The following is a 25,574-nucleotide window of genomic DNA, read 5'->3' as shown; positions in this document are numbered from 1 at the left end:
TCAACTTCTGAAACGCCTCCACAAGATAGATGAAAATAGCCCTTACAGACACCACAATACAGTTTTATTTTTTTGCCTATGGAGGTATTACATTTTTTACAGATTTTACTCGACATAGCAGATTGTAGCCGAAAAACACGTTACTACGGCAACACTGCACACTCTCGAGACCGAGCACAATGGAAATTATCCTCAACGGTTTGGGGTCCAAGGTCCAAACTCGGCAGCGGAACGACTACAAAAATTATTAAATCGGACTAAAAACAGATTATTTAAACGATATTATGAGACAACAATAGAACACCTGCAGTCTCGCTACGTTGCCATACGGACTCCTCCTATATACTTTAAGATTTTCTAGACCTCATCAGGAGTAGATTAGGTCAACCACAGAATATATTCATTTAGATAAGGCGGCAGCAGATAATGAAATTACGTTAAAGAAAAACGCAAGTTTTTAAATGAAAATCTAATAATTTATTTATTTTATTTACATTTTTATATTTACTTACATAAATTTATAACACAAATGTTTTTTTTAAATATAAGACTAAGTCTATATAAGACTTATCTATGCTAAAAAATAAACAACCAACAGTTTATTAAACTTTTTTTCTTCTTTTTATAACTCTTTTTCTTACTCGCCTCTTTTATTTATTGACCTGTTTGTAAACTAATACAATCGTACATAATTTGTCCTTGACTAAGCCAAAGATGAATAGTATTATTGCCAGTAACCACATAAGAGCTTGGTATAGTTATAACTTGTGAGTGGTATTTACCACTTTGTGTAGCACTCCTATAAACAGAGCTGTCATTTTTAAAATAGAGATTAGCAACTCTTTTGCCATTAACAAGAACTTGTAGATGACTTTTTGTAGATCCGGCTATTCCTAATCGAAGTATCCTATCCTTATTATCATTGGTATCTTCATATATAATATACCAGTGCCCTGCTAGGGATTGAGCGTAATACCTGAAATTAAAAAAAGAAAATAGCTATCAGCTCCAACTTTTACTACTTTTATATAAAATAAAATACTTTATAAAATAACAATAATAGGACTCAACAGCGCTGTTGAAATTTTTGTTTACGGGTCCAACTGATTTTGTGAATATTCTGGGTTTCTGTAATGAATTAAGTTTAATGCAAAAATGTTCCAGGGACTATACTAGCCATATTTCTCGTGAATCTCACGAGCTAATAAAGAACATATAAGAAAGAAACAGAAAAAAATTACCTATTACAGCTTCCCCAATTGCAGAGAGTAAAATTTCAAATTGTGATGTCAATAACAAATATAGGTAAAAATGCAAAAAGTATCATGCTTATGATTATAAAGAGCTAAAATGTAGGAATGATTTGTTTTGCACTTTTTGTAGTCAAGAGCGAAGGTCTGAACATTATCCAAAACCATTAAAAAATGCTGCGGTTGCACACGAGCAAACTCTAAATTTAACTTAAATTAAAATGTTGGTCATAAAGTTTCTTCCTTAGAATGCCCTACATAGGGTAAACTACCCAATTGTTGGCACCTTAAGGAGATAGCTACAAGTTTTTTTTCATAAGAAAAAAAATATATGAAATAGAGACACTTTACACAATTTTTGACAAATAAAAATCTCTAAAGAGTTAAACAATAACAAAAAAAACTCGAAATATTTATCAAAAATTAGTTGAAACTGCAAAAATTCTCAAATTTAGCAAATTTTCAATAGTTGGCACCTTAGAGCCAATTGTTGGCACTAAAAAAATTCCAATTGTTGGCACCCTATTTCACCTGAAATAATAAAAGCGAAACAAATTTTAAAAGAAACATTTATTGAGAAATGTACCTATTTATGCCTTGTGTACCCTTATACTGTACTATTTATACCCTATGTGTTAAAAATTTAGACTAACTAAATTAACAGTCATCCAGTTTATAAATTTAGCACAGAACAAAATAAAAAAAAAAAAAAACAAAAAATGATTTTAAACTAAAATAGGGCAATAACATGCAGTTAACTTATGAAGTTTTATTTTTAAAATAACAACTTTTACATACAAAGTTGTCATGATATATCTCGTGTTTCATTAAACATTTATAATGATAATTTCTGGTGCAAGTTGAACATTTTACACCAAAATTAATGATACTAATATTGTACGTACATATAAAGCATAATCCATTTTTTGTTATGGTATTTTGACTAAAAATGGACTCGTTCAATTTTACAGTGCCTTCTTGTTCTTTACTTTCACTCTCAAATAAATTTCTGACATGGGTTTCTTTCTTTTTTGCAACCTGTATATTATTTATTTGAGTGCTTGGACTCGCTTCTGAAAAAATGTTTGAGTAATTAGACATATTTAATTTTTTTAACACCTTTGTCCTTTTCTTTTGTTATATTATTTTTTGCTTGTTCTCCTCTTTTTTTTAATCATTTTCTTTCTTCTTTTTTTCCTTTTCAATTTTTATTTCTTCCTTTTCTTGAAGACTTTTTTTATAGTCAGAGGAAATTAAAACAAATGATGTTCTTGTAGATGTCCTCTTTCCGCTTCTTTCAGGTGTTTTAGGCTTTTCTAAGTAGTGTGCTATATTTAATTCGTTTGGCACAGGATCCACATTATCATCACTTTTATGTGTTTCAAGCACGGAGTCATTTGCACTTTTTAATATGATATTTTGAGATATAATCAATTTTGGTTTCTTCTTTTTAGGTGTGTAAACATCTTCGTTCGAGATTTTAGATTCTGTTTTTTTAGGACTTTTAATTTTAATATTTTCCAAATTTGTCGATTGTCCATCTTCATCATGATCATCATATTTGTCTTCTAATATTTCATCACTTTCAGGAAATTCATCATTATTATCCATCCGAGCAATTTCAAAAACTACAGACATGCTAAGTATTTCTTCTTCAAGATATTGAACATTTTCTTCAATTTCTGCAACCCCTATTTCATATTCATTTATTTCCTGCTCAACCTCTATAAGACTATTTTCTACTATAGAGATATTTAAAGCGCTGGATGGTTTAAGCTTGGAGTAAATGTTTCTTAAAATGTCAAAATATTTACAATTTTTATGATTTTCTACAGCTTTTCCGGTTTCAAGCTTTTGAAGAAGATCAGTATTTAGCATTTTGCAAAATAAATCATAGTCGATTTTTTTGTCGGTTTTAATTTCCTCTAGATGTTCAATTTCCCTTTGTTTCTTACCGAGACATTTAGAATAATCAATACTCTCTGGATTCCACGGAAACAAACCAGAACTTTTAAAACCGTTGACTATAGCCTCGCCCTTTAAATTTTTTAGTGCTTTATCCAATATGGGAGCAAAGTGATGTTTTCCTAATTGGCAATATGGATTTTCTCTTCTCCAGCTTAGTACTCCGTACTTCCAGAATGTTTTTAGCGGCTTAAAACAAGAAACGTCTGCCGGTTGCATAATTCTTGTTGAGTTGGGATATAAAGCCACTAAAATTATTTGCAACTGACTGCACACTTTACTAAGCTCATAGGTGAGATGTGTTGCATGTCCATCAACAAATAAAATAACGGGAAATAAAATTTGCTGTTTCACAAGGTTCTTATGAAATATTTCTTTGATATAATCAATAAAAACTTCGGACTTCATCCAGCCATTTTCAGTGGAGGCAATACCCCAGTGATCTGGAACACTGTCTGATAAAGTTTTTGATATTCTCTTATTGGGCAATATTATTAGAGGCGGAGTCACATCCCCTGCGGCCGAAAAACTAAACATTACTGTTAGATTTTGCTTTGCCTGGCCCTTGTCAACTTCATAAACATTTTTCTCAGACTTTGCTGCTAGAACTTTTCCAAGTTTTGGGCAAAACAAAAAACATGTCTCATCACCATTATACACTCGTCGCGAATCTTCCAAAATGGAAAAGTATCCTTTACTTTTTAGGTACGTTTCTATATCCCCAAACCATTTTTTAATATCGTTTTCAGAAACGTTAGATGATGCACTTGTTACTGCTACTGGTGTGCGATGAGTTAAAATAGGATGTCGATTTAAGAATGACCTATACCAGTGGTCACCTAAGAATAATATGCAGGTTATTATAAATTATAAAATCAACTAAAATAAATGTGTAAAGGAATAAGAAAAAGGATACCTGGCATGTTATTTTTAAATGGATTTGGACGTTTATCATCATCTAAAAACTGTTGCACTGATATCTGTAAATCAATTTTCCGTGTTGGAAAGCCTTTTTTCTGACTTTCGAGAATCCAAGCTACGAGCAGCTTTTCCTTATTTTCAGTCAGGTAAGTATTTGGACCAGGTCTAGCTTTGGAAAATTTAGCTCCCAATCGGAATTGGAGAGTAGATCTAGGGATTTGGTACTTCTTGGCTACAGACTTTTTTGTTGCGCCGTTTTTAATTTCGCTCAAAGCTTTCTGAATTAATTCTTCACTATATTTTTTAATAGCATTTTTTTTTTTTCATTGTAATTTTTCCCATCTAGAAATAATACAAATTTAGGTAGATTAATTTCACTTAAGGGATTTTATAAGGAGGAAAAAATTTTAAAAGTTTACAGAAAAAATGCAAAGTCGGAGTTACAGTAGATATAAAAAAGGTAGGAGTGTAATATTAAAGGTTAGACATAATTTGCCCGTTGATTTATATTCTGGTGATGCATTAGAAAGAACGAAACACGTGTTATTATTAATATTGTACACCCTTATATTAATATTAATTTTCCTTTCTTACAAACATTAATACAATTTTTTTAGCCACCTCAAATAACATTTTAAAATTATAAAAGCAAGTAAATTACTAAATCAAAATAGTGTGATAAAAAGGAGGTGCCAATCATTAGAGTGCTAATTAAAATGCTAAATCCAATAGTTGGCATGGGTGCCAAAGAATTGGAAAATCATCAATTATCATGCCCAATAATTGGCACCCTTAAAAAAGAGAAAAAATGTTAGGTTAGAATGGGTTAAACCATTTTTTAGCTTTAATTTACGCTTTATCCAACAAATCAAATATCTACTACAGGCAATTCTTCTGTCCAAAGTACCAAAATATTACATAATTGTCAAAAAGATTCTTAACTTGACGCTAATTTTTGATAGAATTCACATCATTTCACTACACTTTTACCGGCTAAAGCCATAAATAATATTACACAACGTGAACAATGAAGTCTGGTTATTGGGCAGGGTTGCCGCTATTTGTCTATTTTCTTAGAATTTAAATTAATTTGAATTCGACTTTTTTATTCAAAGAAAACTACTAAGGGTGCCAACAATTGGGTGTTTTACCCTACAAATATTTTTCTACAGAGACATAAACCTACAGAGATATAAAGACATCGTTTACAATTCCAAGGAAGTTATGTACTAAATTTTTGGCTTTTTCCTGCTTCAAACTTTTATTCTTTTATATTTGTAATCTACATTTTCTATCATATTTGTAATGGATATGCTGAGGTATTTATTGGAAAAAGAAATTGATTCTGAACACTCCCAGACTATCGTTGAGGGAGATAAATTTAAAATTGAGAAGAGTTCAAACAGCAGTAACGTTCTAAAAATATAACGTGAAAATAAATTACTCGTAGAAAAATACAAGACTTATAGAAACAACTTAAAAAAAATAAAATCTAGATACTACAGTGCAATTATCAAGGCCAATAGTAATGATATTAAACGAATTTGTTGCGATTGCAATAACAATTAAAAGCGTCTGAATTGCCTATAAAAGACCGATCATGTAAGAAGTTACTTTATCGTATGGAGACCTGTTATGTAACCATATCTTCATCGCACGCACTCAATTTATTGTTCATGTCAGTCGGCCCAATTATCTCAAAGGGTGTACACACCACTCTGGAACGACGTTTTCAGTGTTTCTAGTTGAGGTGCATTTTGTAACGGTCTAATTTTCAACGTTTAAAATTCAGTTAGTTTTCAGTAGTTAAGTTTATGAATATTATATTATAATTAAAAGTTAATAATATAGTGTTTTAGTTCTGTGATTTATCGATTTATCAATCAAATATCCCTCGAAGTTATGGATTTCCCACCAAATGAAGTAATTATCCAAACCACTTTTGATTTAGGTGCTTCTATGTGTCTTAAAACTCCAACAGGATAAAATAGCTATCGACCCTCCGACAAAGGATTTATAGGGTAATAAATAAAGCTGCAAATTCTAGTAAACAAAAATCTGATAGTAACAATAAACGAAAGTATTGTTCAAGATATGTTTCTAAGGCCAGTGACCAAAAATGAACTTATCTTGCATATAGATCTCTTAAAAATAATAGTTACTAGGATCAAAACAAAATTAGTTCAAAACTCATTAAAGACAATCATTTATATCTACTAGTTCCTCTTATGCACATATAAATTAAATCTGACCTTGGCATAAGTAAAAAGCTTTGGTCCTCTTTGTGGATCCTGCTAAAACCTTCAATATAAAAAGCTTATAAAAGGCTCCTGGAAGTACCTGAGCTTTGTGGAAGCAGAGGTCCTATTCTAAGGGTTTTTCAAAGGTATTTGGAAAATAAAACATAGTAAACTATAGATTACAATAGATTACAAGACTGTCTAAGTGAGAGTCAAATAATCCACTTGGGTAACCCACAAGGTACCGTCCTGGATCCTCTTCTTTTTATTGTATATTTAAATCACTTTTGACGGAGATCTTCTAACTTTCAGAAAGAGAAACCTATAGAAGTTGAAACGGGACACATGACAATTGAGGATCACCTAAATAGAAATGATGTGTATAATGAAAAACTAAGCCCAAAATTCCGACAGACAACCTACACTCGCGAGATACTTTGTCGTAGAAGATAAGAAATATTTTGTCTCGTGATGACCCAGATAAACTAAACACTACAGCAGCAAAAGTTCTGTTGGTGCTAGTATGGCCAGTGTTAGGCTGGATGGAATAGTTAATAACGTGAGCACAATAAGTCAAAGGTTGAGGTGCCTCCAGGAAAGAAAATTCCTAAATTAGTGACACAGTCTCGAGAGAGCGTAGTAGCCTCGTCAATAAATAAAATATTCCTAGTAACCAAATTATACTTTATATTAGCCAATTATCCGAAAATTAAACCTATAACTAAATATTTTACAAACATTTAAAAAAACTTGTTACAAGATCATAGGATTTTCTTATAAATAGAAAATACACTTTTATAGATGACAACAGCTATATTCTACAAGCTACTTTGTTATTTTCCTTTTATTCTGAATAAAGTTAAAAGACTTTATTCTGGCTAGATCTATTTATAAAACTTTACATATCTACCATTCATATCTCGTTCCTGATGAACTATTTTTAACTTAACCCACTAGTAACTTTTTTAGAAACCCCTAATTGTTTCATGATAAACTTTATACAGAGTGTTTGGCGGAGGCTTAGCCAAACTTAATGGGCATATAGATAGGCTCAGATAGAAGATATTTTCTTAATAAACTTATGTTTTAAAAGTCTCGGGTTTTTTTATATCATTGATTTTGTTATTTTCCGGATTTTCAAAAAATTATGCCTTCTTCTTCGAATCTTTAAATTTTGTCAGCATATTTTTCACGTTTTTTTTACATTTGTATTTAGTCTGTAATGTATCCTGAATATAAAAAAATCAATATCAAGTACAAATAATACCAAAATAATTAGTTTTGAGCTCAAAAAGTTATTACAAGTAGCAAAAAAAGTCATGAAAGGTAACTTTAACTTGACGCAAAAAAAAAACTAAAATCTATCAAGATGTTCAGGTAGTTTTAAAAACATCTCCAGTTATTACTCTTTTCAATGATATACGATGTGTAACTCAAAGCCGACTAACTTGCCACAATTCATGACTTTAAAGGACAATAAAGTAAAAAAAAATTTTTTTTTAATTTTATGTATTTATTTCAAAATTACAAATTTTATTAAAACTGCGCTCCCCTGGCTCTAATACATGCCCTACGTTGCCGTCGCATTTCGGCGATAGTTTGAAAAGCGGCATCGATTCTTTGAATGGTCAAATGAGGAGATCGTGAAACATGCCATGGGATTGTTGTTGTGATAACAACAATATGTGCTACATATTGTTGTTGTCATTTCATATTTGTCATTTGTCGTGGTGTAACTTCTTAGCTTTCTTACGTACCCAAGTCGTTAATTTAGTATTTTATCGTTTCTGTAGTTGTTATTATTATTGTTGCTGTTAATTGAGTTTTTATATTGTTTTTGTGACTTTCCTTATTTTCGTATCATTATCGCCACAATGGCTGCATACATTACCGAAGAATACGCCGATATTGTCTTTGCTTATGGAAGAGCCAATGGTAATACGCGAAAAGCACAAAGAATTTATGAGGAGCAATACCCCAATAGGCGTGTGCCCCACCACAACACTTTTGCTAACACTTTTCGTCGATTTAGGGAAACAGGCAATCTAAATTTTCAAGAACCGAGGTTCAATCGGAGGCAGTATGATGTTGCTGTAGATGAAAACGTAATTCGCGCATTCGATGAGGATTCCACCACTAGTACAAGGAAAGTAGCTACAGATCTGAACATTTCTACATGGAAAGCATGGTCAGTTGTCAAGGCAGAAGGAAGGCATCCTTTCCATTACACCCCAGTGCAAGGTAATTTTATACTACATTAACAACTTAATTCCGCAATTTTTACTGGCATAGTGATACTCTATTCTAGGTCTTCTACAAGCCGACTATGAGCGACGGGTACAATTTTGCCGCTTTTTGCTTCACGCAGACGTTGAAAATGGACACTTTTTAAAAAGCATCTTATGGACAGATGAATCAACATTTATACGTGCAGGGATATTTAACCAACATAATTTACATTATTGGGAAAACAAAAACGTAAATCTGCATTTGACCAGAGCCAAGTCTTTCCAAACAAGATTCAGTGTTAATGTTTTGGCAGGTGTGATTGGGAGACACCTCATCGGTACACACTACTTGCCGAGAAACCTCAACGGGGACAATTACTTTCATTTTTTTACAAAATGATCTCCCACTATTATTGGCTGATATACCCATATTTAATGAAGACGGGCCAATCGTCTTTCAGAATGACGGGTGTCCTGCACACTATCGGGTCGCCGTTAAAGAATTTCTGGACAATACTTTTCCCAATTCGTGGATCGGAAGAGCAGGTTCCATCGCATGGCCTCCACGGTCCCCTGATATAACCCCTCTCGATTTTTATATATGTAGAAATGCGACGGCGATGTAGGGCATGTATAAGAGCCAGGGGAGCGCAGTTTCAACAAAATTTGTAATTTTGAAATAAATACATAAAATTTAAAAAATATATTTTTTTTACTATATTTTCCTTTAAAGTCATGAATTGTAGCAAGTTAGTCGGCTTTGTGTTACACATCGTATATCATTGAAAAGAGTATTAACTGGAGAAGTTTTTAAAACTACCTGAATATCTTCAAAGATTTTAGTTTTTTTTTGCATCAAGTTAAAGTTACCTTTCATAACTTTTTTTGCTACTTGTATTAACTTCTTGAGCTCAAAACGAATTATTTCGGTATTTTGTACAGGGTGAGTTTTTCAAAGCGCGGATTAGTATTCTGCATTGATGATATTATTTATCGATGACGTGCTCCTGGACTATTATTTGGTTAAGCATTCTTCACATTTTAAAAATATTTTGGACTATACAGAGTGCTCCGAAAAAGCAGGGCACTACAAAAGTTAATTTTTTTAAATGGAACACCCTGTATTGCAAAACATTTTTGAATTCTTTGCGTAATTACCAATCTTTTTTGATAATGGTTTAATATGCCAAAAATTAATAGTTTAGGAGATAAATCAAATTTTGTTAAAAATTTAGAATTTGCACGCATCTCTTTAATATTAAAATTTAGCACCTAAATTTTGAATACAGACTTAATTTTTATCATCAGAAGTAAAATAAAATTACTTTGATATGCGTGCTATGTAAAATTATTCATTTTGTTATACAGGGTGTTTTTTTTGAAAGGCCAAACTTGCCCAACTTTAAATATAAAAATCTCTCTTATTTTAAATGAAACACCCTGTATATTTTCATGTCATCTAATAGCTTACTTAAGAGCCTATAAATTTTATTAATAATATTCTGTCCCTATCTCTAATAGTTTTTGAAATATACTTATATTTCTTCATTTCGTGTTATTTTTTTTCTTATAAAATGAAACAAATTTATGGACGTTTCTTTTTATTAAATTCACTTATTTTTATATAATAAAAGTTAATTTCTGTTCAAAGATATGTCCTCCTTGTTCGATACAAATATTAATTCTTTTAATTATATTTTGTCGAACATGGTATAACATTCCTGGTGTTACGGTTTGACAGGCATCCCTAACTCTAATAATCATATCCTCCCTTGTAGTTGGTTTTGTCGCATAGACTTTATCTTTGAGATAACCCCACAGAAAGAAATCTAGCGGCGTAAGATCGCAAGACCTTGGCGGCCATGCAACAAATCCTCCGCGACCAATCCATCTTTGAGGATATTCTTGATCCAAATATTCCCTTACTGCACGATGAAAATGGGGAGGCGCACCATCTTGTTGAAACCACATACTTTGCCGTTCCTGGAGATTGACTTCTTCTAATAATTCAGGCAATTGCTGCTGTAAAAATACTCGATATGAATGCCCATTCAAAGGTTCATTAAAAAAATATGGTCCAATTATACGGTTATTATGGATGCCGCACCATACATTAAGGGACCAATGATTCTGGTGCTGAACCTCACGTACCCAATGAGGGTTCTCTGTTGCATAATAGTGCATATTATGCCTATTGACAGCACCATTACTTTTAAATGTCGCCTCGTCGGAATACATAATATAATTAACAAAATTTGGATTAATTTCAATTTTGCGAAGTAACCATTCACAAAAAGTTACACGTAGCTGAAAATCTTGATTGTGAAGTTCTTGATGCAACTTAATGTGATATGGGTGGTATTTATATTTCCGTGTTGTCCGGTTTACCGTTGTCTGCGAAACATCTGAAAGTAAGGCTAACCTACGGCTACCAATGTGGGGATCCTCCTCAATTTGCAAAAGAATTTCAAGTTCTTTACCTTCATTTGCCACCCTATTAGCAACATTACGTTTTGGCAGATCTACGCTACCAGTCGTCATAAATCGGTCCATAACAACGCGAAAACTGCGGGAATCGGGTGTGCGCCGTTGAGGATATTTTTCTCTATATAGCCTTTGAGCTAGCAGACAATTTTTATTTGCTTCACCCAAAACAAAAATCATATCAATAAATTCATTTCTTGAATAATTCATTTTTAATATTGAAAACAAATATCTAAAAAACACCTTAAAACAAATCTAACTATTAATCTCTAATTAACTAATGTAACTGTCTTTTTGTTATTGAGATTTTTTTCATTTGTTTCCACGGCGCCTTGATGGATACATAAAAAATACGAGGTGCTTCAAAACTTTAAGTCGGCATTGTCAGTTTTTACAGGAGAAAAACAGAAAAATCCATGATATCTCAAAAACTGTTAGATATAGAGATAGGACATTATAAATAAAATTTATAGGCTCTTAAGTAAGCTATTAGATGACATGAAAATATACAGGGTGCTTCATTTAAAATAAGAGAGATTTTTATATTTAAAGTTGGGCAAGTTTGGCCTTTCAAAAAAAAAACCCTGTATAACAAAATTAATAATTTTATATAGCACGCATATCAAAGTAACTTTATTTTACTTCTGATGATAAAAATTAAGTCTGTATTCAAAATTTAGGTGCTAAATTTTAATATTAAAGAGATGCGTGCAAATTCTAAATTTTTAACAAAATTTGATTTATCTCCTAAACTATTAATTTTTGGCATATTAAACCATTATCAAAAAAGATTGGTAATTACGCAAAGAATTCAAAAATGTTTTGCAATACAGGGTGTTCCATTTAAAAAAATTAACTTTTGTAGTGCCCTGCTTTTTCGGAACACCCTGTATAGTCCAAAATATTTTTAAAATGTGAAGAATGCTTAACCAAATAATAGTGCAGGAGCACGTCATCGATAAATAATATTATCAATGCATAATACTACTCCGCGCTTTGAAAAACTCACCCTGTACTTGATATTGATTTTTTTAGATTCAGGAGACATTACAGACTAAATACAAATGTAAAAAAAAACGTGAAAAATATGCTGAAAAAATTTAAATATGTCAAAAGGCTTAATATAATAATATAATATATATATATATATATAATATATATAATAATAATTTTTGAAAATCCTGAAAATAACACAAAATCAATGATATAAAAAAACCCGAGACTTTTAGAACAGAAGTTTATTAAGAAAATATCTTCTATCTGAGCCTATCTATATGCCCACCAAGTTTGGCTAACCCCTGTATTTAAAGTAAACTACAAGGATTACATATCACTGGTATAGTATTTTCTTAGCATCCACTAGTTTTACTCTTCAGACATTGAATTATCTTCTATGTACGATGAGCTACTACTCATTTTTTTTTAGAAACCCCTAGTTTGTTTTATCAACTTCCAACTTTTTAACTACAAAGATCCGAGCTTCCTTCATACGCTTCGAATTAACTTCCATGTATTATAAATTACTAGTAATTTTTTTAGACACCTCTATTTTTTTTTATCATAAACTTTTTAACTACAAAGATCCGACAACCCACTAGTTTTTTTTTTACCAACCGCTAGTTGCTTCTTTCATACGCTTTGGATTTGCTGGAATTTATGATGACCCACTAGTAACTTTTTTTACAAACCCCTAGTTGGTTTATTCACACATACACTTTCACATATAAAGTACGTCAGCCTTCTAGTTATATATTTATCTAAAGAGACGGTCAATCAATCCGTCGCTTGATAAATTTTTACATCGATAGTATGATGACCCTAGTAATTTTTTTATCAATAAGGGTGTCTAGTTTTTTTTATCACAAACTTTTTAATTCGGCAAGAGGCTAGAGTATTGTTATTTCTTGTAAGAGTTATGAATGTCTTGATATGACCGATACAAGTCAAAATTTTGATTATCTGAAACAGATACTACAAAATATACAAACAGGGAAAAGTTAGTATTTTTACAACGTTAAAAAAGTTTCTCTCTATAATAAAATGAAGAACTAATATGTATGCACTTCCTTGAGTGCCTCAAATCCTTATCAATATGATCTGAAAATTAAAGTTAGAAGCGTAACAAGCTGTCTTTACCTAAAAGAAGAACTTTAAAAGCTGATAACTTGAAAGAACGATGAACATTGAAAGGCTAGAATTAGTAAACAACTACTTGGTTTGATTTAACATGTGCATAGGGGCAAAGGGGGTGTTTTGCTTATAAACCTATTCATCGATCCTCTGTTGTCAAGTTTACACGCATTTTCAAAAGAGGACATTTTCAGTTGTATATTAACACATATAATAATGTTAATTTAATTTATTGATGTTAGACTTTGGATTAAAAATAAAAAGTAGAAATAGATATATGTTATTCTAAGCGCAAAAATAAAATCCTCAGAGCAGACAAAAAATAATTTACATTCTGATTCTTAAAACCGCTTCTAAAAAATTTGAAATGGCAACACCGCAGGCAAAAGCTGATGTCATCTTGACAAATGGCTTTGTGTTGACATTTGGCATATGTGAAGTTCTGTGTTGTTTCTTTAGTTTTTGATTGGAAAGGGAAACACGGTGCATTTGAGTGTTTTTGTGAACTATTACGATAGTTAAAACTTATGCAGTTTGTGCCGCATCATGGGAAAACGGGGATTGAGGCCGATTTTTTCACAAGTAAATACTGATATTGTCATAACATCATATCAAGGGACAACCGTCGTCATAAATGTAGAATAATAGAAACTTATTAAGAAATCTATAAAATTATAAAATATTTAATTTTCATCAGAATGCTTTTTATTAGATAAGTACCTCTACTGTAAAGAAGTAGAGGTAGTTTAAGATTAATTTTTATAATTTGGGAATTCATGTAGGTAGCCAAAATCAGAGATTTTTTAATGTTAAGACTGAAAATCGTGGAGGGAAAGGCACTCAGGAGGTGGGATCGTGTCTTTTAAAGTATATCATACTCGTGTTCTAGTAAAGGAATTAAGGCTATGGTCCAACTGTGGCAGGCAGAATCGCAGCATTAAACTGGTTCTGCTATTAATTCTTGCTCTGTCAAATACTAAAATGTTTTATACAAGTAAACTTGAAGTATATGTGAATGAATAGTACAAAGCCTATAAAATTAAAAACACTCAAGAAATTTTTCCAGAAGATAAACCAAATAAAACGCTTGGAGTTTTGTGAAACCTTAAGAGAAAAAATTGATCAAAATGACGACTTCACAAATAATATTTTATTTACAGACGAGTCATATTTTTCTCTTCTAGGTCAACATAATTCAGTCGTGAGATATTGGTCTCGGGAAAATCTACATTTGAGTGTAACATTACGAACTCAATACCCGCAAAAGGTAAATGTTTGGGCTGGTATTTTAGCCAATCATATTGTAGGGCCTTTTTTAATTGATAGTACCTTAAACTCTGAGATATATTTACTTTTATTGCAATAAGATATTATACCCGCTGTACGGAACTTGGATGTTAATTTTGAGGAAATTTGGTTTCAACAAGACGGATGTCCCGCTCACAACGCTAGACAAGTGCAGGACTAAACACAATATCTTTGGCATTACAAACAGTCCTTAATAATTTTTAATTTCTGTAACTTGCTAAACATATTTACTAATTTTCTCAAAACAAACCTACGCTACGGTGGGTTGACCCATTATTGCATAACACCATCCATTTATATTTGCATTATGAACTTTTCAAAGATGCAAAATATTTTTTGTAATAACTAATTTGGTTTTAGGCCCAATTATTCGACTCAGTTAGAGGATTTGAAGCTTATATCCTTTGTGATTGAGAACCCTGACACAAAAAAAAGAGTTGTCGGACTCTTTTTTTGATCTGTCGAAAGCATTTGATACGATAAACCATGATCTGCTACTATCAATCCTTAGGAATTGCGGATTGAGGAGGATTATTTATTTGCGTTAGAAGGATTAGACAGTTTGCCTTGGGTCTGGTGAAGGAAACCTAGTTTTCTCAACGTCATCTTTGGTACAATAAGGAGTGGCTTTTAATCTTAGCCACAGAAATATTTATCATGTATCTAAATGGTCTCGGTAAGAGTTTTCCAGGATGTTTTGCCTGCCAATATGCTGTTGACACTCATAATTTTGGCGAAGCCTCTGGTCCGGGGTCTTTCTGTCAACGCTTCTTAGGCAGTGAGGAGGATACAAGTGTAGTGTAAAAAATATGCTCTGAGGCTGACGCTGATAAAGCCAGGCTAGCTTGCCTAAAATTCCTTGGTATACATATTGACTCTTATCTCACCAGGATCCCACAAATAAACACTTTTGTTGGTATGTCTATCATTACTAAGGGTGGAAATAAATTAGGGCTGGGATTCTAAAACCTCGATTCGATACGATTACTCGATATGACTGATTCTATATAAAATTTTTAGTGGTGAGTGTCTTGCGGATTGCCTATTTTTTAACGATTTGTCGACGACACGCTTGGGTATATCGTATACACCTTTTTTAGTAAGTGCATAATGTGACAGCATCCTTTTTGTTTCATTTATTATTTACCAATAGTCATACCAGGAATTTCTAGTTATTATATATATTATCTATGATACCAGGTTTTCATTAGTATATGAAGAAGCTTTCTTAAACACAACTAATAGATTTAATTCAACCCTTTTTTTCACAACCTTCCGTTAATAATAGAGGCAGAGGAAATAGAGTTACCATTGAATGAGCAGTTTTAGTACATATATCAAGATTTTATGCCACATATTGTTACCAAAGAAGCATTGGACAAGATTTTAAATTTGCAATTAGCGAAACTACTACAAGTCATTGGATCCATAAAATTACTGAAATTATTGACAATCACCTTGCTGACCGATTCATTAATTTTTCAAATATAAGAGATTAGATAAATTAATAAATTAATATTTATAGAGTGATCCAATTTCCCTGGTGTTCTAGGTCCTATTGATTGCACACATGTTGCCATATTAAAACCAAAACTGGATAAACACAAGTTTTTGTGATTTTCCATAAATTCAATTATGATTTTCCAATGGATAGTGGTGGTTTTAAACGACAATTTTTTATTTTAAAGAAATAATATAGGCATATATTTAAATAAAAAAACACGAAGGCGAAAAAAATTAACAAAATAAATGAAAATTCTTAGTGTTTATCAATAGAAAAGACAATTGACGTTTCCATCGGTCAAATATTAGGGAAAATAGCAAATATATACCAAGAAACCTAAATCAAATCGAATAAAACGAGTTTAGCCGACGATTGAAATTTAGAATCACCCTTCTCGTCACGACTGAGTCGCGATCGAATTCGAAGTCGTGATCGTATCGAGATCGAGTCGTGATTTTAGAATCCCAGCCTAGGCCTCCCAACTTTAATTTGAGTTTTTAAAAATCATATATTCAATAAGGGTTCTAATAATGCTTACCAGTCTTCTGCAGGGTTACTTTGGCCAATGGTAAAGTTTAAAGTTGCAGGTGGCTTCCATTCCCATTGGTAGTTACGCAATTCATTTGAATATTTAAACTCACTGGAAAGTCGGTTCGCTTCACCAATAGACCACAATATATCGGTAGGTTCCTCAAGAGCGAAGTTCACTTTTGCGTTTTCATCTAATAGAAGACAAAATGAACTAGTAAGATATTTTTCCTATAATTACATTTTATTGGAAACTACAGTTGTAGCAGTCTTCCATTTATATAAGACAGGATTAATTAATTAATTTATTTATTACAAACTTTTCGGGAAACCTCATTTTATAAAATACACATACTACTGAAATACTAAAGTACAATTAAGGTCAAAATTCACAACTCAAAATAATTATGGCATAACCCTGTTTATCCAACATCTTTTTTTTTAATTTAAACCGACTTGGTATGTGAAAAATGTGCTGCTCTTATCAGTGCTTAGACATTTTTTATTTTTCACTGAAAACTGCTATCCGTTCTTAAACTTACATGAAACCACAGTTTGACTAGTAAAGTATTAAGCTTTATCAAAAATTGGTACATTTTTAATACTAACAATGATAACAGTCGACATACAAGGCATTCCGTGGAAGCTAAGGTTTTAATCAAAAAAGAATTGCACGTGTTCTATATCTGATTCAATCGACAATAAGTAGGATGTTAAGACTATACACATACAGTACTGGCTTTGCATAAGATTGACATGTAGTTGCGCCCCTCCACATAACTATAAGGCACGAACGACTCTGTTTGGTACGACAAAAACAAGTTACGCCGGCCAGGCGCGGCGGCTCGATTTTGTCTTTGTCGCGTCGGAATCATTTTACTTTGCGTGTTAATAAACAAAACATGTCTACTTATACCGTTAAGAAAAAAACACAAATTATTAAATGATATTACTCGGGTAATTCAGCCGCGGATATTGTCGGTAAATTTGCCTTTGAATATCCAAACGAACCCGTGCCGGTGCGTCCTACGACCACGGCAATTATTGCAAAATTTGATAGGGATGGCTATGTGACTGAAGATCGTAGTAAATGCCATGATAATAATAATAAGCCTTTATTTCCAACAGGCAACTTGCCCAATAACAGGAAACAGTTGCAAAACAATGAAAAATATAGTTTAAAGAAAAAACACACAAAACAAATATAAAAGAATGAATGAAAAGAAAAGAAAAAAGTAAAGTCACAATCTCAAAAGTTATCAAAAAAATTAGAACAAATAACTATTAATATGATATAAAAACCCAATTATGAAAGTTTAACAAGATAATCACATATTCAACAAAATTAGATTTAATTAACTGCAATATACCTACTAACTATAACTTAAACACATGGGTCTTAATCCCAAGACTAATGATCCACCAAGATATCAACAATCACATGAATCGGAGAGAAATGTATATCACACATGTGACAGATCCGATTAAATATAGCGCATATTGTATATAGTGGCGATTTCAACAGGATGTTAGTATGAGGCCTTGGCAGAAAGAATGTTAGGGGATGTCTAGCATTAAGCCTAGGCACCATGAAACGTACACCAGAAAGAAGTTTAGGACTATCAATGAATCCATTCAGTAACCCATGCAGGAATTTTACAGGGAAGATCATTCGTCTGAGATATAATGGATGTAGATTGAAGCGTTCCAGTTGACGATGATCATCCCTCTAACTGGATATATGCATCCTGCCTGAAGGCCAAAAACTTCGCTAGCAAATCTACGCTAAACAGATTCAAGGAGACCAACATGATTTTGATAGAGCGGATTCCATATAATTCAGCCAAACTCCAGTTTTGATCTTACAAAGTAACAAAAAAGCAGTCTTAATGAAGATTTTAAAGTAAAACTCTGAGAACTTCTATTTATGAACCCAAGCCTTCTCAGGGCTGATTTGATTATATTGTTGAAGTGTGAAACGAATGTAAATTGAGAGTCAAAGGTGATACCAAGATCAGTAATTTGCTCTAAACTACTCAAAATAGTATCATTAATAAAGTAATCAAAATTTTAGGGTGTTTTTTGATATAGAGTAACTGACCACACTACATTTAGCCGCATTCAAGCCTAACTTGTTAACACAGCACCATATCTCCAATGTATTTAGGCAGTTCTGAAGAAAAACACAATCCTCCAAACCATATACATTTAAATATACCTTCAAATCACCGGTAAAAGCCAGCCTATGACAAGTGAGTGACTCAATCGAGACATCTATAAGAAAAATAAAACAGGAGCGGACCCAGGTTCGAACCCTGTGGCACACCCGACGTTACGTTAAAAATTTTCGATTTAAAGCCGTCATATTCGACATATTGAGATCTACCAGTCAAGTAGGAATGAAATAAATTAAATAATCTCCCTGAAAAACCATACTGAGTTATGCAGCAAAATATAGTGATCCATCCAATCAAAAGCTTTTTGTAAGTCGGTATAAATAACATCGACTTGAGTATTAACATCAAGTGATTCACAGATGTGGCTAGACAGACAGGATAAGCTAGCAACATAAGATGGCCCGCTAAAAAATCCATGCTGGTCTGCAGAGATGAGTTTTTTTGCGTGACTAAATAGCGACCGATTCAGGATAATTTCGAAAATTTTTGACAAGTTATAGAGTAATGAGATTGGCCTGTAATTCACGAATTGATCAGAGTCCCCAGCTTTTAAATTAGGTATTATTTTAGCAGTCTTCCAAATTTCAGGAACCTGTTCGGTTAACAGTATTAAGTTGAAAATGTAAATCAGCGGATCAGCCAGGACATCAATGAGCACCAAGAAGCTAGGTACACCGTCTACACCAGATGTTAACTTATTTTTGAGTTTTTTACTAGCCAAAATAATCTGGGAAGCATCAACGTTGGAAATGTCAAAGTGGGGCATATTATCAGACGTCGAGAACAGTGCAAAAGCATATGTCGAAGAGCCACCTTATTCGAAAGTTGGGGTCAGAAAGGGAACTTTAAGAAATTGCTGTTTGCATTGTGGCTGAGGTAAACTTTTCTTGTAACAGTACCTAAATTTCTGATAAGCTTGATATTCCGCCGCGAATTGTGCGAGGTATTTTAAAGCGAAATAAATTTAAAAGCTATAAATTGCGGACTAGTCAAGAAATTTTTGATGAGGTTCAGGTGAAACGAATGGAATTTTGCAAATAAATGATGGAAAGGGCGAACATAAATCCTGCATTTATAGAAAATATTTTATTTACTGAGAAGTCGTCTTTTTCTATTCATGGTCGTCACAATCCATCAGTCACTCAACAGAAAATAAACACACGAGTATCGCAAAAAGTACGCAGTACCCTCAGAATGTTAATGTATGGACTGGCATTTTAGGAAACCAAATTATAGAGCCCTTTTTTAATGATGGCAATCTAAATGCCGAAAAATACCTTAACCTTCTGAGGGACGAAATTATTCTTACACTTCGTAGGCTGAATCAGGCGGCCTTCTTGAGTACCTTTTAAAATAGAAAACTCTTACTGACATTTTCATTTATTTTATTTTTTCAATAATAAATTCTAAAATAAATAAAATACTTCATGCAGAATGTTTTATGTTCATTTTATGTAACAGAATACCAGTTTTATTTCGCTTTGCGGAAAAAAAGATGGGATAATAAATTGAGTAAATAGAGCCTATGTCAGGCTAGCATATCGTAATTTTTCTCTGGTTAAGAAGGCATCTAACTGCACTCCAGCGTTGATAGCGAGCGAAATCAATTAATCAAGTTTTGTAAAATGAGCTAGGGACCAAAAAGTAGTATTTAGGGTGCTAATAATATGTGCAAAATTTTAAATTTTTCATATAAATGGATTCAAAAGATAAGAGGGTGATGTAAATGCGCCTTAACACCGTACGAAGCATTGTACAAAATATAAACGTAACTTAAGTTTTCATCTGTCAGGTCGCTCAGTACAAATAAAGAGGTTATGTCTTGCCTTGCTTCGTGTCACATATTGGTTGCTTAACGGCTTGTTGAATGTCTTGTAATTATTTAAATAAAAGTCTTGCTCAAGAAACAGTCGTACTTATTTAAATACATAACAGAGGGAAGGGAACAATTAAGAGCCATGAAGCGAAGAGGTAAAATTAACTGGCCTTCTCGGTCACCCAACTTGATTACTTAAGTAAATTTTTTTACGGTAGAAAGCTGCATTTCATTGTATACTTTCAGACTATACCACCTCAGAAAAAGTAACTAAATGAATATGAAATAAATTCAAAAACTTACTTGCTTCTAAAGTTACATTAGTCTCGTCCAAGCTATCTGTACCTAATCCAGCACGTGGAAATGCTGCCATCCTATAGGTACCAGGACGAATATTCTTGATAATATAATTTCCCTCAGCGTCAGTATTTGTAGTGTATAAATAGCCGTAACTATTATCATCAAACTCTTCGTCCAAAGAATCCCATATTACGATGGTTGCGTTACTTTGGCCACTCACTGATCCACTAACCTGTGCCCTATGAGGTAATAAAAAGTAGAAAATTAACTTTTGGAACTAAAATATAAAAATAAAAATTGATTTAGGCTTTAGATGGATAATCTTAAATTAGCACGAGTTTGAATTGTTTTTTATTGAACTCGCAAATTACTGTTACGAATATTAGCTGTCCTATTTATTAACGGATAACTTGTTACATTAAAAAATTTAAGTTTTATTAAATGAGTATTATACATATTATAATAAATAAATCATCAATCCTGTAATACAAGTAGATTGTAATTCTCAAATAATCATAACATAATTAAAAATTAAAAAAGTGAACAAGTTTTTTATATAAAATTCGAGTTTAAAATTTAACTACCTATAAATGTTGTGCGGTAAAATCAGGCCACAAATTATCAGCTATCATGGATTTCGATCGCATATTTCGAATTTAAGTTATTTTTCAGGTCTTGGTAACATAAAGTCATGTCAGCAAAGTATCGCCATATGACCGGATTTCTATCCTTATCTAGATCGCAAAGCCGGTCATCATTTGTTTCTCTTCACAAGCCATTTTGAAATGTGCTTACCTTGTTAGTTAACGTGGATCAGTTGTTCAGCTTCTATGGGTACGCGTGGTAATGAGAGCAAAAATTAAGGTATTTTAAGGTTAATCATCCTATGTGGGGTTTGGATTTTAATTTTATTAATTGGGTGTGGCGTAACGTTTGTTGCTGTTGAGTATTTGTGATATTGGCCGTAACTGATTTCGCTTGGCGGGATTCACTTGATTCCGTACGTAAGTAAAGTTTTCCTATTTGTTAATATTATCTCTTGAAAGCTTCTTATCAACTTATCTTTAATTTTTTTAAATATAACCTAAAAGAACACCAACGCAAAATATTGTCTTTATCTGAAAACAGGACTTTTATCTTAATAACAAAATCATAGGCTTGAAACCCCCGTCCATCAGAGGTAAAAAATAAGCTTTCACTCCCAGACCTTATAATAAGATTTACTTTTATTGTTTTCTTAAGAGTTTTTTAACTAGTTTTTCATTTTTCACTATATTTTGTGGTGTCAAGCTTCTCTCAACTTGGTAATTTTATTCTAGGAGTTTAAAACCAGCTCCAGGAAGGTGTCTACGTTACTGGAATTTTCCACGAGCCCGATAATAACGATGTAGCCGTATTATTCGACTGTCTATTACCACCAAGGCTAACCTGGAACACAGTACCAAGTTCAGGAACGTGCATGTACTATATTAAAGTACCATATTAATTTACTACATTAATGAACTATTTTCTTAATTCGCCATTTTATCTTATAAACTATATATATATATTTTTTTCTTTGCATATAATTTTATTTCTTGGCTTAATTACGTAATCGTATTGGCAAACATATAAAGGAATAACTTCTTGAAACATATTATAGATTACATTCAATTCACACTTGTAAACCTATTGTGATCACATGCGGTAGAAGTAATACGTAATCGGTACGTGCGCTGAACTTGATCTTTCCTCAATTAAAGGATATTTTTCGGGCTAGCTTAGCAATGGAATATGTGCGAATGTGTTCTGTATGCCCAAAGCGGGCAAAAACGTCTATAGCCTGGCCAAGTCTTATAGGCTATGAGTTTATCGCCCTTTATAATGAAAACTTTAGAAAAAATGATGATGAGAAACACTTAACTGAGGTAATTCTGAAGGCAAGTCCACTCCATAAAAATCAACACGTGTACACAAAAGGGCGGTCTACTGAAGTTGGTCTACACGCCGTAATTAAAAAAGCCATCAACAATAAGGAGGTTGCATTAGCACTCTTCTTTGACGTTGAAGGAGCCTTCGATAAGTTAACCAATCAGATCTGAAAGCTCTACAGACCATGAACACACCGGCTTCATTGGTCGGTTGAGTCAGATCAGCGCTGCGAGAGGGGACTGCCAGCTCAGCTCTGGGGATCACTGAGCAGAGATCGGAGTGCGTTGGGTGCCCGCAAGAAAATTGCCCATCGCCAAAGCTCTGGTGTCTGGTCATGGACGGTCTCCTAAGGCAGCTTGAGGAGGAAGGGTTCTATGCTCAGGCTTATGCTGATGATAGACTGGTTATAGTCATAGGCAAATTCATTGAAGTAGGGTGTGATCGCATGAGTGCATGTCCAATTCAAAGGTAGTGCAGGAAAACGAGCCTCTCTGTCAATTGTGACAAAACAAGTAAGGAAAAATGGTCTAATATAGAGGCGCGACCTCGAAAGGATTTGCAAATATGGTACACGGACGATTCAAGATTGTATCGACACCGATCAAGGACAAGCTTTCTTGCTTGGAAGACATTCGTCAGTCTTTCAAGCCGAAGTGTTCGCCATTCTCAAAATCGCCACTAGCCAGGAAGGCAAAGAGGGCCCGGAGACTAAAATAATCATTTACTCCGACCGCCAGCTGCCTTACAGGCAGCACACAGGACCAGCTCTAAACTGGTCCAATAGTGCAGGAATCCACTGGACACATTGAGTAGGAGGAAGGTGATTCGAGTGTGTTCCTGGAGACAGAGAAGTAGAGAGCAATAAGCGGATGGACGTGTTTGCGAGGCGCGGATCAACTTTCCCACCGATTAGCCACGCCTACCTTGGACTAAGTAAGAGAGACATTTTCCATATCCTAGAGAACTGGGCATCGGAAAAGATCAGGAAAAATGGGATTAGGAACAGCAGTTGTCGATAGGCCAAAGAACTGCTCTCAAATCCAAGTTAAGCTAGGATAGCATGGCTGCTCTCACAGCACAGAGCAACCCTGTCTATAGCAGACCTGTCCGGAATCTTAACAGATATCCTAACCGTAGACCCAACCGACATCTGCATATCTAAGGCGTGGTGCACAGCTCGTTGTACGCTAAATGTGGCCTGACGGAAGAAACAGCATATCATTCTATAGGAGATTGCGAAGGATGGACTAGCACCTAGTGCTCTGTCCCTGCTACGAAAGAAACTAAAGAATCTTTACTTGGAGGGCCTGCACTTAATTAGTAGGACGGATCTCCTGCTTAGGTAGACTAAAGAGGGTGGTCAGCGGTGATGACAGGGTTTTAGGAGTTGGCAAAAATTGACTTTTAGGTCTACCTGCCGGCTAATGTCCCCCCACGATTACTACTACTACTACTACTTGGAAGAAATTGCCAAATATTTTTCCAATATTTAGTCATATTGGGCACAATGGAGCTTTGGCTAAACTAGTTAACATCAAATATCAATGATGATTGAGAGATTGGGATAGCTTTCGTTACCTGTTCCTGCTAGCTTATCTTAAAAAAACGTAAAGACGGAAAATAGTAAGTATGTAAATAAGCCTTACTGCTAGGAGATCAGTTCAAATCTAAATATTGGTGTGACTTTTAATTAATAGTAATAAAAAAAATAAATACAGTGTAAATAAATATTTCTAGTAGTTTTAGGTGATCATGTTTAGTGGTAGGTGCATAGTAACAGTAAAACGCTACAGCAATAATATGACATTTTAAGTTTTTTTTTGTAATTTATTTCATCGTTACATAATAAACTCTTTCGTTTACCCTATTTCCTTTAAAAAAAATATCTTACCTTTCTAACGGGTACTCGGTATCATTCATCCATGAATATGGCCAACTTGCTTTTTCAATTTCAACCTGCTTGACTACTTTAGACATGATATCATCATCACTTGTTCCAGTAGGGTAGTAATGTAAGAATGGTCCATAAATGTGAGTCCATCCCAGTGGACCACGAACCACGCTTGAACCAAAATGTGTGCTACTAAAATAGTTTGTTATTAGACATTCTTCATGGACAGTAATGTCTTGTCGCAAAGGTCCACCACCTTAAATAAATGAAACTTTAAACTCAATAATTTAGCAGACCTTATAGAATCTTACTATGGTACTCCCTGCTGGGAGAAATTAGAAAGGCTCCATGTCCATTACCATAAAGCCCTTGGTAGTTGGTTTGTTTTATGTATGCGGCGTAATCGTATTTGGTATAATAAGTACCATTGGGAAATCGACATGTAGCGTCTTGAACGGATGTACAGTTTTTTAATTCACGACCATTTGGAATAGTACCACTCCTTTCTTGATTAGTACCTTGTGTCAGGATTGTAGCATTATATCGATAGACCTTAAATAACAATAAAATTTATTTTAAAATTTGTATTTATACATTAAAATAGGCCTAAATATTAAGTCGACCTTTTGTTTCTTTAGATCTTTTATCACTAATTAAAAAGAAGTGCGAAAAGTAATAATTCGGAAGTTGTCACTAGGGCATATGACTAAAGTCCATTACTATGATGCATTAGACTCAGAATCGAAAATCAGCTGTCTTAAGATAAAATAGCTGCCTATTCCTTCGTCTCCCAGAATTTCAGAGAATGATATATCGGTCTCAAACAATGACTATATTAAGGAAAGTATGTAAAATGTAATAAAAAGGAGTATACGTATATGTTTTAGTAATAATCTGCAGATGATTAGATTAAAAAAGAAA

General features: G+C 33.3%; 2 protein-coding genes across 2 annotated transcripts in view; both read right to left on the bottom strand.

Annotated features, from left to right (window-relative positions):
- Positions 1-454: 454 nt before the first annotated feature.
- The window catches only part of LOC126734121 (rhamnogalacturonate lyase-like), a 44,007-nt gene continuing 18,887 nt past the window's right edge, over positions 455-25,574 (bottom strand). Inside the window, exons 3-7 of the mRNA XM_050437654.1 lie at positions 24,965-25,205; positions 24,654-24,909; positions 20,855-21,090; positions 16,569-16,752; positions 455-976 (exon numbers count right to left, since the gene is read on the bottom strand). Of these exons, the coding sequence (XP_050293611.1) occupies positions 655-976; positions 16,569-16,752; positions 20,855-21,090; positions 24,654-24,909; positions 24,965-25,205 (1,239 nt within the window). The 3' untranslated portion in view covers positions 455-654. The remainder of the gene's footprint in view (positions 977-16,568; positions 16,753-20,854; positions 21,091-24,653; positions 24,910-24,964; positions 25,206-25,574) is intronic.
- On the bottom strand, positions 2,271-7,471 carry LOC126734122 (uncharacterized). Its single transcript, XM_050437655.1, has 2 exons — positions 4,132-7,471; positions 2,271-4,054 (listed from the first exon to the last, which is right to left on the bottom strand). The coding sequence occupies exons 1-2, from the start codon at positions 4,136-4,138 to the stop codon at positions 2,421-2,423; spliced, it is 1,641 nt and encodes a 546-aa protein (XP_050293612.1). The 5' UTR covers positions 4,139-7,471; the 3' UTR covers positions 2,271-2,420.

The sequence above is a fragment of the Anthonomus grandis genome, chromosome 3 (genome assembly GCF_022605725.1).
Source record: "Anthonomus grandis grandis chromosome 3, icAntGran1.3, whole genome shotgun sequence".
NCBI lineage: Eukaryota > Metazoa > Arthropoda > Insecta > Coleoptera > Curculionidae > Anthonomus > Anthonomus grandis.
This window is presented reverse-complemented; position numbering and strand designations above follow the sequence as displayed.